The sequence below is a fragment of the Cyprinodon variegatus genome, unplaced genomic scaffold (assembly GCF_000732505.1).
Source record: "Cyprinodon variegatus isolate N-32 unplaced genomic scaffold, C_variegatus-1.0 Scaffold211, whole genome shotgun sequence".
NCBI classification, from domain to species: Eukaryota; Metazoa; Chordata; class Actinopteri; order Cyprinodontiformes; family Cyprinodontidae; genus Cyprinodon; species Cyprinodon variegatus.
Genome location: NW_015150664.1, coordinates 1,010,281 through 1,028,230, shown reverse-complemented (window position 1 = coordinate 1,028,230; position 17,950 = coordinate 1,010,281). Strand labels below are relative to the sequence as shown.

The following is a 17,950-nucleotide window of genomic DNA, read 5'->3' as shown; positions in this document are numbered from 1 at the left end:
AACCAGAATGGAGTAGAGGGGATACTTTGTTTGACGTCATTCACCCCCCATAACCAATCAGATAATGCGCTTTATATCACGTTTACTTTATTTTCCTTCGCCAACCAGCCTAAAAATACATAAATTAAAAGCTTTAAAACGAATTAATCTTTAATCGCACGAGCTTAATCTGTCACATATTGAATAAGATAAATCCAACCTTTAAATTATGCATTTTGTCAGTTTGAGGGAAATAAATCCCATCTTATAAAATATATTGGATCTAAAAAAAAATGTAACCCTATCAAACTACCAGGTTTTTTATTTAGGAAACTGAGATCATGATAGATCTTTTTAAAACGTTTCCCAACAACAAAAACATTAGGAGAAAATATTAAAAAGCAGCAATAGTGTGCACACTTTAAGATGATCTTGTTTGCATCAGGGTAATACTTTCTAAGACAAATTTAGATTAAGTAAACATGAGCAACTGCTATAGTAAGCTATGCAGAAAACAATTACTCTATACAAAATTTCTTATACAAAATTTTGTGTGAGATGTAGTTAGTTTTAATGTTGAAGTTACATGCTCTTAAAGTGTTTAGTGCATGATTTATTGTCATCAAGGTGAGAGAGGAAAAAGGGGAGGTCAAACCTTTATGAGAAACTGGATAAAGGAACCAACTTGCCTTCCTGGCAAGCTTCACTGTGATCATTGAAGGAGAGTGTTCATACCAAAACCTGTAACAAATAAATAATAATAGTAATCAAATAACTAACAGGAGCAACACGCTAATTATCTCTGTTTATATGAAGAAGACCGAGAACATTTAGAGATACAGTGAAAAGAGGTATCTAAATTTTATTTACTGAAAAGGGTAAAGGGAAAAAAAAGTTATTATATTTCGTTAAGTTTTGACTGTAAAAAGTAATCATTTGCAAAAATTTGTGGTATATCTGTTACATGAGTATGAATGTTATAAAACAAACTTTGAATACTTATCTTTTTCTCAGGTCTGTGTAATGAAGATATATATGCATGTTTTAAGCTAAAAGAAGTGAAGAGCTAAGCTAAAGCTGCAGCAAAACTTATTGTTCATATGTATAAGGGCAGATTTACAGAACAGAGTGTAGAAAACAACAGGTGCAGATGGGAAGTCTGAGAATGACCTTGCTCCGACACACACACAGAAAGAAGCTGATTAAAAGTGGAGCAGAAAGGCAGGAAGCAACTCCATATTTGGAGATAGGAAGTAGGGAGTATGCTTATTCTGTGGCACTGTCTGTGTGAAACTGAAAAATTTTCCCCTATGAAGATAATAAAAAGAGCCGGTAATGCAGGGGGGGTCAGAGTTGCTGTTCGCAGATGCATGTTGCTGATGCTCCTCTCCCTTTGCAAAGGCGAATCGAAGCTTTATTGTCCAGAATTTTTTTATAACACTCCATCTCAGTTAAGTTACCTGCACTCGAATTAACAGACCCGGGGGAAAACCACTGACGGTGTTTTTCAACAGTAAGCAGAAAGGTTGACTGATTGCATGTAACCAACAGAAAATTTGGGGAGTTCCGGCAAAAACATACATCCTTATTAAGTAGAAGAGATATTTAGAAAAGACAAGCATGACTTTGCTTAGTCTTATTACAGAAAACATGTAAACAGAAGACGGACCAACGATCGAAACCAGGGGAGAGCAACTGTGTCTTTATGAACCAGTGAGGCTATGTCCATTTGCCTAATTCTGTGGTTCCCCTCCAGTCTTGATTTCAGAAGTCTGCTAACAGTACTGTGGTGACTCTGAACTGGTGAGTAGAGAGTGGAGGAGTGGTTTGACTCATCTGCAACAGTAACAGGAGGAACTGAGCTTGCTAATGTTAAATTGCTTTTTATTTTTATTTGAAAAGAACTCAAGATTAAACAGGTATTGAGCTTTAAAAGGGGGAGTGTTGGCCTAGTGGTTAGAGCAGTGCTCTTGTTCTGAGAAGGTTGCACGTATCCAGTTCACCCCAGCCTGCACTCTGGGTCCCTGAGCAAGACCCTTAACCCCACACTGCTCCCCGGGTACCACACCATGGCAGCCCACTGCTCCACAAGGGGATGGGTTAAACGCAGAGTGTTAATTTCTCCATTGTGAGTTAAATAGATTTCAATTTCTAATCTATTTTTTCTGTTTCTAGAAGTCTCTCTTGGCAAATATACTTCTAAAGAGGATCTTGACATGAAATTACAACCATATTTCATTTTAGGTTCTGAACAGAAATTATGTTCTTCATGCTAAGTGAAGTTTATTCATTCAGTCCTGTATTAAGAACACACATCTACATATAGCACAAATGTGAAAGCTCAAACTGTCTCAAAAACTTGAAAGCTATTAGGTATCTCCTCTGTTTACTCTGATTTCTTTCATCAGTGGGTCGTGTGAAGGACTGGACATCGTAGCCTTTCTTTCTGAAACCCTTTTGTGAGTTCCCTTTGCTTGGTGTTTGGATGCATTATCCTGCTGAAATGTCCATCCTCATTGCCTCTTTAAAATGCTTCAGCATTTCTCTACACAACTGTGTTCGGTTACTGGGTGTCATATGCTGTCTCACACCAGGGTGTTCTCACATCCAGATTTTACGGTAGATGTTTTCAGGGTGATGTACCAACCAATTACTCCTTTAAACATGGAATTTGGAAAGGACAAGCAAATAGTAACATTTTTGTCCCATATAACATTATTCACCAAATATTCTCCCAACATTTGATCACTTTGTTAATCAGAAAACCTAAAATAAGCTTCAAATCAGACATCAGACATGAAAAAAAGGGAACGCAGATAGAGAACTGACAGCCCAACAGGGAGAAAACATGCAGTGTAAAAGATCACAGAATGAGGCAGATAAATAGAATAATTCAGCAGAAAATGAGAACCAGTGAACCAATATACTGAGGCAGGGATGGAAGAGCTAATAAGATGAACTGGGGATCATCTGATGCATAGTGAATACAGGGTAGGTGAAGGAGGCTTGCCTGCCTCACAAGAATAGAGCTGCATGGAAACACAGGGAGGTATTTAAATGGAACTAAAGTAACTAAAAATGTAAAAGAATACTTAAATTAAAGAGAAATTTAAACAGGGGGAGTGGAAGCCTAATGGTTAGGTCATAGAGCTTGGAATCCTGAGGTTATGAGTTCGAGCCCCCTCCCATAGACTGCCACCCTTGCTCTCTGTGCAAGACCCTTAACGCCCGACTGCTCCCTGGGTGCCCCACAATGGAAGCTCACTGCTCCCCAAGGGGATGGGTTAAATGCAGAGGTAAATTTTTCCAATGTGAGATCAATAAAGTTCTATTATTATTATTATTATTATTATTATTATTATTATTATTATTATTATTATTATTATTATTATTATTATCAGTTATTATTAAACACAAAAGAATAGACAGATATTGAAAACACCAATCCTTTAAAATTAAGCCCAGAGGAATGAACTCAGATGACAAAACCCAAATGAGCCTAACAATAGAATATGCAAGAGCTATTAGAACATTATCATTAAGGAAATTTTAAAACTAAAAAATAACAAACTGCAACTGGAGATCATGACATCAACAAGCTTTACTTTAACAGTGGAGTTTTATGGGTAGGCAAGGTCATTAAGGTTTAATGGGTGGAGACGTGTTAAGGATAAAGCTGGAACTATCAGCTATTGCCATATCTGTCTGAACTGGAAGTGCTGCTTGGGTTTTGGAAAAATACATTTTTTCTTTTACTTTTCTGACAGATAAAAAATCCAAAAAAGGCCCCCAATTCTGGCTAGTTTATGTTAAACTAATATTCTTTCCCCTTAATGGTTCCAATGGTAATGAGTGGACACTGAGAAATTTCAAAATGCGTCTACGTCTACTTTCTGCAGAGCTGTTAAGCTTCTTCTGTGAACATTTTACAATGAAAAACATTGATAAAGTTTATTTGAAATAAACTTACTGATATTGGTGATATTATTGATATGATAGTGGGCTGGTAATTGGAACATACTAGTTTCCAAATTTCCTGTGCCGTGTCACTGCTTATTTTCTTGAATTGTTAAATACTTATTTTATCATTTCACTTTACTTCTCAACTTTTTCTTACTTTATTTAGTTTCTATACCCAGGTTGTTAGTAATATCCATTGGGAATTTAAAGAAAAAACTTCTTTACTGCAACTCATATTGAAAGCTCTTTAAAACTCTACTCAATACAAATAAAAGAAATAAAACCTCACCACCAGGCACCAGTAAACAATATTTATTATTACATTTACATAAAAATCAATTCATAAAAAGACAATACCAAGGTTGATTGTGCTGAAAATGTGGTCTATATGTAGATGACTTCCTGTGGAGTGTACGTTACATTGCATAGCTTGTATTGGCATGTGAAGAATTTGATGCAAGAAAGTGCGTTTGATGTTAAATGCGGTGGCATTTTCTAATTAATCAGGGTCCAAAATGAAAATCACAGTTGAATCTCAGCAGTGTACAGAATCTTCCCATTGATTCACACCTCAAAACCACATCTACTTACCGGAGTAAATACCAGCCATAATTATACATTGATGAGTCACAGCATCATTATGAGACACACATTCAAGCACACCGATCTGAAGACGTTCAAAGCAGAATAAGACACTGATATAACAATACACATTATCAGTAGATTTCAGAAGGGATCTTAATAAAATCATGGACCTATGTAAAATGGCAAAAGCTATATTGTACTGTGTCCTATAGTGATCTGTAAGCAGCTAATCTGTGTGCATCGCTTGTCCATAAACAATAAATCTACACAGCACTGCCAAGACAGCTTAGAAACACAATGTGAGAAAACAGAGGTCAGATCATCAGGTGTGAACAAGTCTTTTTATAACCACAGCACTGGACGCTTAGTGAAACAAAGAGGCTGACAGTGGCTCTTGGGAAATTTCCTTTCAGTCAAAACTACAACACCGTGCACATAAAAAGGAAAAAAAAAAAAAAACTCCTGAGATGAGCATCTTTATTCAAGCATACCTCAACCTGTGTTTAAAAAAAAAAAAACTTTCCCTTAACCTTTAATAAATATAACAGTATCCTGGCAAAAACACAATGGATCACCTACACTCAGGATGGTTTATATAAGTAACCCCACAATACAGTACAAAAAAAATAATAATTGGAAAATGATATGAATTAATATGGCATTAATATGTATAATAAAAATTGATTACCAAATAATCCAACAAAACTATTGTCAGATTCTTTATTTACTAGGAATAGATATGTAAGATAAAGATAAAATAACAAAAAAAATAGTTTTCTACAAAAAATTTGGAAATCCAGGGTGATTTTTCTAAAGAATACCCCTTCATTTTGGAAAAAAAAAACAACTATGATAATATATGTTTTTTTTTTTTTATATACTGACACAATAAAACAGGTACAGGATCTCTTTGCATCCTCTTGGATCCCTACTACATCATTAACATCCTTAATTCTATTTCTCAGCCTGCAAAAGCCATAAGGGAGAAACCTTAAGAACTAAAATGCAAACTGTTTGGTGACAGTAGAGGTGTTTTAATCATTTCTTTCTTTTAAAGGGAAGCTTTAAATATTCGCTTTTGCACTGGGTAGAGTCAGAGGTAAGCATTGGCTGACTAATAGCATCAGAGCATACAAGGATTAGCCAGTGAAAGTCCCTCCTATTTAATGTTGTTTAAATGAGATGCATGGTGAAGTACTAGAGGAACCAGAGATTTCTTTTTGCATTTGGAGCACGGAGTAAACAATGCTGCCCCTCCCCAACATGTTGCCAGACACTGCTGCTGTCCTATTTTCCATTAGTTACACACAAAAAGGTATTTGTAAATAATTACAAAATTTTATTATTTATGGTTCATAAATTGAGAATATTAAATTCAATGCCTTAATGGCATGCAGTTTCAGTCAATAAAGTTTTGGAGGGAATCCTAAGGTAACAGGCTCTGGTTATGTAAAGTATACCATTGATTCCCAAAGTTGGGGTCATGACCTCGCATGAGGTCACAGATCTACAAGTGTGGGGTCTAGAAATCCTTTTGAGAAATTAAAGTAAACTTTGAAAATTATGATAATGAAGCATTTCTATATGTTTAAACATATTAAAACATCAGTTACAAAAAAAAAAAAAAAAGCTTTTTTATTTTTCGATTTAATTAAAAAAGCTTCCTGAATGGGAAGCAAAATGTCTTCAAACTTGGAGACAAAGTCCAGTGGTTGGTTTTTAACTTTCTTGGAATGACTCTGACCTAGATGACTGCGAATCTTCACCAGCATATCACTCACAACTAGACTAAACAAAATACACATTATTTATGCTGTTTTTATTACTATTATTTCTGTTTTTACCAGGGTTTTTAGCAATTTTTGTATTTCACCAAACATTTAGGTCGTGAGACCATTCTGGTACCATTTTATGGGTCAGAAGCCAAAAACTTGATAACTAATGTATACTACCATGGAGATTATTAGGGTGACACATGACTGTAATGTGAGTCAATATTAATCTGCATTTTCAATGGTTCAATGTCTGAGGGCTCCATTGCGTGTTTCACCAATTCTTTAGCAACAGTTTTCTGTTATTGTAAAATGCAGTCAGGGATGAAAAACACAGGATCTTATCCAGTGACAAAGGGCATAAGGGTGAATCATTATTATTTCAAAATCTGATCTTCTCACAGCAGTGCTTTCAATTCATCTCAGAGCAGTTTGTCTGTTTAACTATGAAAAAGAATCAACTAATCACGGGAATGTTTCCAGCCGAAACAGGTGTTCTTTCACTGCAAAAGCCACAGCTAAAGTTTATCGGTTTATACTGTATGTGCATCCCTGAACAGCACTTCAAGTAGTCATGTAAACATGTCATAACCTAACATGTTCAAAGACATACGGTTATCAAAGCAGGCAAAAAAGGAGCATTTAAACCTTTTCATTAAAATTCTGATAATGTGAAATCTTCAAATTTTTGCTGAAGGTTATACAAAACCACATACTGGCTTAACTTCCATTCTACTTAGACCAATGCATGTTTGACCTTTTCTATGGAAACTGGAGTTTAATGTCCTGAAGTTACTTCAGGCACTTTAAGCCATTATCCTGAAACTGGGAATAGCATGGTACCATCAGTCAAAGCTGTAGTGATAAATAAATACATAGCATAGTGCTGTAATGAGTGCCCTTGAATGAATGCAGTACATTAACAGACACACTCAGTAATGCATTTGCTCAATGTAATTTTTTGGTGTTGTGAAACCAACTCAGGAAAAAAAAAAAAGAACATATAAAACCCCCATATATCCCCTATGTCCATCTGTCCGGTCCATGCATATCGCTGCTCAGACCTCAGAGCTGTTGTGGCAGTCTTGCATTCTCACCACCAGCATGGGTTCAGTGCTGACGGACCCTTTCACCACCTCCTGCACCCCCTCACTCCATACCTCCTTCCCCTCCTTCTGTCTGGATCTCAGCACCAGCGTAATGGTGACAATAATGAGGACTGTCAGTAGCAGCCCCACCAGCGCCCCCACTATGCTCACTAGATTTTCCTCCTGATCATCAGTGTTCAGCTTACTAAGTTCTCTTCCACCCGAGAACAGCTCAGGCGATCCCTTGGACCTTCTCTTTGTGCGGTCCAAAGCAATATGCATGATGTTGGTCCCTCGGCTGTTATCTATTCCAATATCCTCGGCGATGGCGCTGATTTCCTCACTGGCAGCCCTTCTCCTGCGATGGCCTTTTTCGCTTGATGATGTCAGGGTGGAAACAAAAGAGTGGTACTCCAGACTGCGTTTCCCAATGCCCCTGTTGGTGTTTTCTTTGGAACGAACAGTGTAAATAGTGTGTATATACCACTCACGCCCTGCAGCAACCTGAGGATGAGAAAAGTAATGAATCCACAAAAAAAGGCTGTAGGAGTTATGAGAAAAAATTTAATCAAGCATTCTACTGAGAACAACAGCAAAAAAAAAGTACAATTCACACCCCGAATTCACCATGATATAAACACAAGGACTATTTTTTTGTGATACTAGTGGATCTACAGATACTAGAGGACTAAAGTAAGCTTATCTGTTTGTATAACAAAAACAAATCTCAAGCTAAAGTCCTCAAGGCTGATTTCCTTGCAGAACTTTACCACACTTGATTCAGGTGTAATGAAGCAGAGACACAACTAAAAATTAAATGCCACAGACCAGCTTTAAAACATTAGTGAAACATGGTTTTAAAGGGACTCATCTCCCTCATGCACACACAGCCTGAAATTAGCTATTTAGAAAGGCTAGCAAAACCTTTTGAATGTTAACCTATATTTCTAAAACAGGATCGGAAAGTATCTGTATCGACAGATAGACGGTTAATAAAAAGAGATGAAAAGTCAGTCATAAAATGCATTATTAAAGAATAAGACATTGCATACCTGGAACATGGCTGTAGAGTCGAGTCTAAAGCCATCTGATCCTGGTTGTCTGACAAGAGATAAAGCTGATGGGTCGTCTACTGCCAGCACTGCATTAAAGCTGACATCTCTGAACTCACGTGTCTGAGTCTCTGGCTGGGCCTTGTCCTGGTGAATCAAGTGATATTGATTTATAAATAAAATAAAGCAGAGAAGAAAGTATTGTTCTCAAAGTTTTAATAAATACAAAAGAGTTGTATACTAACAAGTATTTTGAATCTGTACAGCAATGTTGGAGAATCAGCCAGACAGCCGAATTCAAACTTTGTTGGGTTATATTTGGGTACATAGCCGTCAGCTCCAGCACAGAGAAACACTTTTTCTATGCTGCAGAAGAAAGAATCTCCCAGATTCTGCACTGGATCCACCATGACTCGGCCGTATATTGTATCACCTGAAAAGGTAAAGGAGTCATGAGTTCTATTTACTGCTGTTCTTTTATCGATCACCTCAGTTCTTAATGTTTTTTCTACTTTTTCTACTTTTTCACACAATCAAGTGGAGACCCCAGATAAAATACATATAAATATATTCTAATATTTTCTTTACTTCTTTCAAATGGAAATGTTCTGCAAAAAAAACAACTAAAACTAAATAAACAACAACTATCTAAAAGAAATGTAAGAAATAGAAAGTCTCACCTTCAGAAAAGGCAACATCACTCTCCTGAGCAAAACCCATAGAGCCATCAGAAAGCCAGAGATTCCTCTTAGACAGCAAGAACATCTGAGTGTTCAGACTGAATTCCACTGCAACTGGGTCGCTCACCTGCAGGAGGATACAGCTTTTTAAGTGAGAGAAGGCAACACAGCTCTTGACAAAAAAAACAAGCAAACAAAAAACTGATTAACAAAGACAAAAGGTTGAACAGGGTTATTCTTACTTGTTGAAATCTGATGTCAAGGTCGAATGTAAGAGCCTGTCTGGGACTGCAGATAGGCGGAACAGTGTATTCTATGTTCTGAGATGTTGTACAGGGGATCAGCTTCACCGTGTATGTTCCAGAATAATCTCTGACCTGTATACAAAGGTTACAATGATTTTAGTCTGTCCCTCTGTTGTGGCCCTCATGTTCTCTGTAGAGCTCAGACAGGAGCTGGTTTGGTATGACAGTACATCAAGGTTTTAAAAGAAGTTACAGCTTATAACCACTTTGGTTAAACCTGACAGGCTTCCTATTGAGATAATGCTTTTCTAATGAAATGCCAAGGAAAAAAATAAATAAATAACAGATGCTTCTTACAACTGCTTCTCAATAAATCTGAATATATTTTTAAAAAAAAATCTATTTTTTACTATTTCTGACGGATTAACAAATTCCAAGTCTTGACTTAAGTTTTACATTTCGGGACAAATAACCCCCATCTTTTCCATCCCTCTATCCATTGTCTATCCTTGCATTGTTCCCCTGTTTTAAATTTAAGCTATAGCATTAAGTTAGGTTGTTTCTTTTAAATAATTTAATAAAAAAGAGTGATAATCTTACAGCAAAATCGGAGATGAATGTCCATTGCTGCACAGGCTGGTTGTAGGTGGGCTCACTCCTCACTAAGGTGAGGTTGAATATAAGGCCAGGGTGGTCTTCGCTCATCACAGTGGATAACAGAGATGTTGCTGCACACAGTTGAAGACATTTAAAAGCATTGCTATTGTTTTGTTTGCTTGTTTAAAGAATCTAAATCTGAATCTGTAATGATTTCTTACCAGTTCTGGTTATTCTGTCCTTAGAATGAGACTCAATAAACAGTCCCCTGAAATGAGCTTTGGTGCGGAAATTCACCACCAAACGTCCCTGCTCATTAATGCGCATGCTGGTAGGATACAACGATCCTATTAAAAATAAGTTAATAAAATAAATAAATATATATAAAAACAACATCATTTATATAGGAACTTCTTTTTAAGGTTTTACTTTCACACTAACAGGAACTTACCCTGCAGCTCTGCTTGCGGGGGGCTCCCGATGCCATCCTTCCACAGAATGGCGGTGTCATAAACAAAAGTAAGGCGAAGCTCTGACTGGAGGTCAAAGTGCTGCCAACCCCCCGTGCCAAGTGGTGAATGGAACACATAAGACACGTAAAGAGGCACACGGAGCGTCACGTATGATTGGACCAGGTTCAGAACCTGCAAAGAGGTTTCAGGTGGAAATTAGTGAAAACTTTGTATCAGTTTATTTGAAAAACAACTAAATGCTGACACCTGTGAGTAATATCTTATGCTTTTTTTTCATTTAAATAAGTCTTGTAAGTTTATTTTTTTTATTTAAAAAAAAATCCTTCTTATACAAGTGAGAGTTATTTAAAGCACTCTTCAGATTAAAGAATAATTGTAGGTTGCAAGGCTATAATAAGTACAGAAGAGATGTAACAGATGAACACATAGCTCTCCTCCTCATGATCCTTTAAAACTTCCACTCCTACTCAGTGTGTTCAAGATGTCAAACGCCTTCTTGTGTTGTTCACAAACAACTAGTATACAGTGATGTAAGCACATATTGACATTTTTTTTTAAGTAAATTCCTTTCCCAATTAAAACACATATATGCCTTGTGTGAAAGTAAGCTCAATAAACATTCTTTTAATAAATGTGACAAATCACCTGTATATTATTCATTAAATCACTTTAGGTGTTCATGATGCAGTACCACACACTACCACTAGATGACCCCGTTGAATAGAATTTTGGCTTTATTTTCTATGCCTTAAAAGCTTTATATGACAAGAAACAGTATCACCTACATTTAAAGTTTATCTTTATCTTTAACAACAGACCTCATAATTCAGGTGTATATATTTTAAGACTGCTTTTCATTGTAATCACTGCAGATGAAACAACTTTTGCTTGTGTTTATTAGTAATGCTGCCAAAGGGTTAGGGTACCGCAGAACATACAGACATTTTTTCTTCATGCGTTTACGTTCTCCAACTCACATAGGGAATTATCTGAAATTATTGTTAAAATTAATGTCACATTCTCTGTTTTTTATTTTTTTCTGTCCAAATAAAGTAAACCTGGCCTTACATTTCTTTCTTTGCATTTCTTTATATCCTTGAAACTGTCCTTGTAGGGACTATCAGCTGATCTACTCCAGCAATAATTTAATGTTCTTGTTTTATGATAGAACTTTCTCTCTGTGTTTAAAACTGTCTTAGAAAAAGCAGAAGATAGGGAAACTGTAGCAACTGTATTTTGTTCTTCATCCAGTTATTTCTTATCAGCTTATGACTTTATCTGTGCATTTGTGTGTCCACATCTTTGCTAGAGTTACAGAAGAAATAAACAAAATGCATTATTTCACATAGAGAGAATAAAATTATACTAATTTGAAGAATTTTTTCAGATGGAGTATGGAATAAAACCATACAACATCTCTCGTCCCTTGAACAGCATATAGACATACACCAGCCCCACGTACATGTACTCCCATGTGAATAGCTGCCACTTAAACAGTGAGTGCAATGAATTTAAGGGTCTTAGGCTGTAGGGGGCTATATTCCTATGAATGCTAAACAATGGGCCTTGTGCTAGAAGCTTTAATACAAAAAAATTGCATTGAAATTGTTTGAATGTCGCATTCGGCATTTTTCTCCTATTTCTAATCTCTCAGGTATGAACACATTTTACCAGAGCTCCAGACTTGACACAGGAGTCTTGTGTAATCGGTCAGCTGTTATCCAAACTTTGTTTTTTTAATCATACGACTACATTCGTTGTTACTTAGAAGTAACTGTCCTTTTTATTAGGATACATCATTATGCACTGCACAATAACAACACAAAAATCATCAACGGAAATCAATTTTTTTATCCAATAGAGGCCTGGATTTAGAGTCACACACAAAATTAAAGTGAAGAAAACAGACTACAGGTTGATCAAACTTTCATTTATTGTCCTTACAACGGGTTAAAATGAGGTTCAGTATTATTTGTGGCCTCCATGTTCCTGTATGTCTTTCCTACAATGCCAGGGAATGCTCCGGATCAGGTGTTGAATGGTCTCTTGAGGGATCTCCTCCCAGGCCTGGACTAAAGCAACCGTCAACTCCACAATGGTCTGGGGCGCAATGTAACATTAGTGGATGATTGAGAAATGATGTCCCAGATGTGCTCAATTGGATCCAGGTCTGTGGAAAGGGTGGGCCAGTCCATAGCTTCAATGCCTCCAATTATATAGGAACTGCTGACCCACTCCAGCCACATGAGGTCTAGCTATGTCCTGTATTAGGAGGAACCCAGGGCCAACCCCACCAGCATATGGTCTCACGAGGGGTCTGAGGGTCTCATCTCAGTACCTAATGGGAGTCATGCTGCTGTTGGAGGGCACATAGAGGGCTGTGTGGCCCTCCAAGGAAAAGCCACCCCTCACCATTACTGACCCACTGCCATACCTGTCATGTTGAAAGATGTTGCAGGCAGTGTCTCCAGGTTCTCCAGCACATTCACTAGTGGTGAATTTGCCAATCCTGGTGTTCTCTGGCAAATGCCAAGTGTACTGCATGGTGTTGGGCTGTGAGCAGAACCCCCATCTGTGGATGTCGGGCCCTCATACTATCCTTATGGAGTCTAACCAGTGGTGAAGGCACATGCATATTTATGGGCTGCTCTAGGTCGTTTTGCAGGGCTCTGGCAGTGCTCCTTGTGTTCCTCCTTGCACAAAGGCGGAGGAAGTGGTCCTGTTACTCTCCATCTACAGGTACACTGGCCTGTCTGCTGGTAGCGCTTTCTGCCCCTGGACACTACGCTAACAGACACAGCAAACCTTCCTGACGCAGCTTGTATTGCTGTGCCATACTGGCTGAGCAGCAGTACCTGAGCCACTTAGGTCAGTTTTACAGTCTGTGTCATGCTACTGCGAGTGTGAAAGTACCACTAACATTCAAAACTGACCAAAACATCATTCACGAAGCACACAGTAAGGTACTGAGAAGTGGTCTACGGTCCCTGCCTGTAGAAGCACTACTTTATTGAGTGCGTCTTGTTAATTGCCAATAATTTCCACATGTTGTCTATTCCATTTGCATGTGAAACTGATTATCTAAAAAAAAAAACCTTAAACAGATGGGGTAGGTTTCAGCCCAGGTTTAAGCTTTCAAAAACCTAAATGCAGCAATAGAGTTGATTCCTTCCCGCTATCATTGCAAACCCCCACCCCCTACAGGGGACCAGACATATTTCCTGTTTAGCCAGGCCAACAATTCCCTCTAACGACCCCCCTTTTAGAAGCATAGACCAGTATCAGGTATTGCAGGCTAACAAAGAACTCAAACGACTTCCCATTCCTAAGGGGTGGACCTGTTCTTCTGGTTCAATTTGCATGTTTTCTAAGCCAAAACAAGCCGTTGTTTTGGTCCACCCTATAAAGCCTAGAACTAAATGCTAATCCTGACATTTTGAATTGGAAAAGCTTTCTAGATGGGAAGCAAAATGTTTTCAAATTTGGAAACAAAGTCCATTGGATTGTTTTTTTTTTGTTTCTTTTTACTTTTTTTGAATGACTGGTTTATTTTATTGTCATTTTGTCAAAGGAACGAACAGTAAGTGAGCTCTATGTGAGGTCAAGCTACTATTAAAATGACAATCTGAAAGTTCAGAGAGGAGGTTAAGCAACATGTTGCTGCTTGAAACTCCTCTAACAACAGGACATACACTCATTTCAATCCATTACAGCTCCTTGGGTTTGTTATTACATAAATTGTGGAATGTTTGGGTTTGGGTCTGCCTGAATTTGTCAAATTAGTTTTACCAATAACATTTTTATGTTTATGCATTTTATGAGAGAGACAGAGTGTGATGAAGGAATGACAGATGTGGGCTGGAGATGTGCAGATCAGGTGTGTGTGTGTGTATTAATAGGATATTTAGCAGAATGTTGTTTCATGTTGGTTGATGGAGAACTCATATCAAGCATTTATGTCATTGTTACACCTCTTACCTCCAACAGTGGTTTTCATTGATCAAATTATTTTTATTTTTACTTTTGCAACAGTGCAACCAAAGCATTTTACAGCTCTTGTGATTTAGTTCCGCACTTCCTGGCTTTTACTGCTTCTTTAATTCTGCTGCTCAGCTGTCAGTCAGCAGAACCTCAATCTCGAAACTGGTAAACTCTCTCTTTTTCGTCTTCAATGCCATTTCCGTGAATGAACACCTTCTAACAAGCGCTGTAAGCCGTATCCTTATATGGAATTATCGTACCTTATTTATGCAGAATTGGAATTCTAATGAATGCATGCTCACTTAAACGGAGGTGGACTGCATAATTTTTATGAGGATCATTTACAATCATTTACGGAAGTTAAAGGAGAAGTTCGGTTTTTTACACTTTAAGCCCATTTTCTGTAGTGTCCAGGATGAAATCGAATGATCGACACCAAAAGATTGACAATTGCTCCTGTCTCTGCTTTTTGGCTCATTTAGAATCACCCCCTGGCTGCTTTAGAATGGCTTGCATAGAGCATGTCTGATAATGTCCTTAAAACAACCTTAAACGTTCTTTTTTTAAAATATGCTACTCACCGGGTCGTCAGCGCTGTTCAATGACGTTCCAAAAAAAGTTTCGTAAAGAAAAAACGTTCCTGTAGTGTTTTATTTAGCATTTTGTAAATCCCATTGAGTTCTGTAGGAATAGTCAATATTCCGCTGCCACCGGAAACGGAAATGGGGCCTGTTTACACAGTTGTAGTCTTTTCGCTTCACTCTGCATACTCCGACGTCGAGGTGCTAACGTCTCTGTTAAACACTTTAAAAAACTCTGAAAATGGAATACGAAAGGTGGATTCTTGATTCTCGACGTCGGAGTACACAGAGTGAAGCGAAAAGACTACAACTGTGTAAACAGGCTCCATTTCCGTTTCCGGTGGCAGCGGAATATTGACTATTCCTACAGAACTCAATGGGATTTACAAAATGCTAAATAAAACACTACAGGAACGTTTTTTCTTCACGAAACTTTTTTTGGAACGTCATTGAACAGCGCTGACGACCCGGTGAGTAGCATATTTTAAAAAAAGAACGTTTAAGGTTGTTTTAAGGACATTATCGGACATGCTCTATGAAAGCCATTCTAAAGCAGCCAGGGGGTGATTCTAAATGAGCCAAAAAGCAGAGACAGGAGCAATTGTCAATCTTTTGGTGTCGATCATTCGATTTCATCCTGGACACTACAGAAAATGGGCTTAAAGTGTAAAAAACCGAACTTCTCCTTTAAGAATGTCTGTTGAATCTAATGTGGCGCATGCTTAAGAGCTCACAGTAGGAGAAAAAGTAAGTAAAGTAAGCAAAAAGTAAAACTAAGTGCCACTAGTGCAAAGTTTTTGTTGGTATTTTGTGGTCCTTGATTTGCAGATCTGCATCTGTAAGGGCGTCACAACAATAAGGTAGTGACCCCCTTAGAAATGTGGTTCTTTTGAAGCATAGCAATTGCACTTTACAAATTGGACCTCAGACTTGTAGATTATAAGCCTTACTTGTAAATATTGTGTACCAGTGGTCATAGCCGTTTCCAGCAACTATTATTCTTACCTGGTCTCTATGTCATACTGCATCATATGCACTGTATACCAACCCCCACATATTCATCAGGCAAATCAGCAAAAAGAAGCTTTTAGATCAAAGGCTGGAGGACAAAATAACAGCAGGAAATGAGCATGGTCTTTATCAAGAGAAACTATATATAAGAAAAAATATAAGCACTACAAAATTACAGTGCTGAAAAAGCAACTTTAAAAAAATAGAAATGTTGACCTTGTAAGGATTTGGTTTTGATGAACACATTAAGTAAAGCTATTAAAATAGATCCTATGGATACCTCCACGTATAGGAGTTTATATCTCAAACAGTGGTAAACACAATGGGGGTGGTCTTGGCTGGAACTTACTCAAACTTTGAGTGTGTTTCTGTGTACTTTCTCACAGAAAGCTGTCCATCACAAGCACGCAAACACACACACAAACTGCACATTATAAGGAGGAAAATCGATATGGTGCCGCTGTGTCTGTGCGGCCTCCTCATTTAGACAATTGTAAATAGAATGTGCACAACCACCAATCCAAACAGAGACCACATTAAAATATGTAAACACAATCTCTAGATTGAATCTTAAAAGAGGTTTTGAGCATAGATTACACACACCTGTCCATCCGTGCCTATTGTTCCTCCACAATCTGTAAGCAGCTCAGACATGTGGTAGTAGCTGCTGAACTCCCACAGACATGCTTCCAGGTTCAGGTTCTTGTAGAAGCGAAGCGTGCTGTTCCCCCGCAAAGAGCCACTGAACTGGTAGGGCGCAGACTCCGCCATGCTCTCGGGGCTGTGTGTCAAAGCCGTGATGAAGCCGTGACCTGTTGTGACCTCATTGAAGTCAAGCAAATTTGAGCAGCGGTGGTTTCCGACTCGGGTTCCATCCGGACTGAGAGTCAGATCAAAGTTTGTGAGGGGCCGAGTGGAGATCACAGGAAGCATACCTGTGTAATATAAAGAGAAAAGAGTCCAAACATGTTCACCTTTCCTTGATATAGTAGTACAGCCTTGTAAAACTATTCAGAACCTTTCAACTTTTTCAAATCTCACAACATATAAAAGAGAAGCTTAAAGTTATTACATTGGGATGTTATGGGAAAGACAAACAAATAGTGCATGTGTGCAAAGTGCAACAAATTGATGCAAAAAACACAACAGATTGCTTATTTTTGAAAATAACATCTGTAAGGTTTCTCTCTCTATGTATATATTCAACTACAATGAATCAACTTGTAGAACCAACTCTGAGGGTACAGGTAAAGGTCTTTTATTAAATGTACAGGGGCGGTGCTAGCCTTTTGGGCACCCTAAGCGCCAATGTTTTGTGTTGCCCCTTCTCCTATAAAGGTACTTTTACTTAAAACCTGCCAGAAGCTATGCGTCACGCCCCTTGCGCAGAGGTTCTGCAACCGTGTTAAAAAAATCTTGACTACGCATTGGACAGCAAATCCGCGCAGGCCTCAAGCGGAAGTGCGCAGACAAAAAGCAGCTGTGATTGGTCCTTGGTATGCCTTTGTGGCTGTTTGTGTAGTCTTCCTTCTCGATTCGGTGCTGGTGCCATTTTTAAAAACTGAGGAACAAGTACAATGGACAACTATGATGAAAGGTTAATTGAGGCGGGTCGATCCATTAACAGAACCTGTTCTTCTTCGATGTCTAGCAACTCTAGATGCATCTCCGTGACCGTGATATTTTGCAGACGTGCCATTGTTGTTTCGGAAGATAAACACTCCTGCCGGCGTTGCCGACGTTCTCGTGACCATCCTCTGAAGTTCGCGTGAGTTCTCGAATAGGCTCCCCCTTGCACTTTGGAGGGAAACTGCTGTGTGTCCCTAGAAATTCCAAACTGACCGAGAAGCATACCAGCAACACTAGTTCGCGACCAGACCTAAGCGACATTTGATGTGAAGTCTAAGCTGCTCTTTAGGCCGAAATGCAAAATTAAACAATGATGT

At 38.2% G+C, this 17,950-nt stretch overlaps 1 protein-coding gene across 1 annotated transcript in view; it reads right to left on the bottom strand.

The window, feature by feature from the left end:
* Nucleotides 1-6,483: 6,483 nt before the first annotated feature.
* The window catches only part of frem2 (FRAS1 related extracellular matrix protein 2), a 117,910-nt gene continuing 106,443 nt past the window's right edge, over nucleotides 6,484-17,950 (bottom strand). The window contains exons 16-24 of the mRNA XM_015380350.1: nucleotides 16,608-16,939; nucleotides 10,410-10,602; nucleotides 10,180-10,305; nucleotides 9,962-10,089; nucleotides 9,359-9,493; nucleotides 9,117-9,243; nucleotides 8,682-8,869; nucleotides 8,437-8,583; nucleotides 6,484-7,888 (exon numbers count right to left, since the gene is read on the bottom strand). Coding sequence (XP_015235836.1) covers nucleotides 7,355-7,888; nucleotides 8,437-8,583; nucleotides 8,682-8,869; nucleotides 9,117-9,243; nucleotides 9,359-9,493; nucleotides 9,962-10,089; nucleotides 10,180-10,305; nucleotides 10,410-10,602; nucleotides 16,608-16,939 — 1,910 coding nt within the window. The 3' untranslated portion in view covers nucleotides 6,484-7,354. The remainder of the gene's footprint in view (nucleotides 7,889-8,436; nucleotides 8,584-8,681; nucleotides 8,870-9,116; nucleotides 9,244-9,358; nucleotides 9,494-9,961; nucleotides 10,090-10,179; nucleotides 10,306-10,409; nucleotides 10,603-16,607; nucleotides 16,940-17,950) is intronic.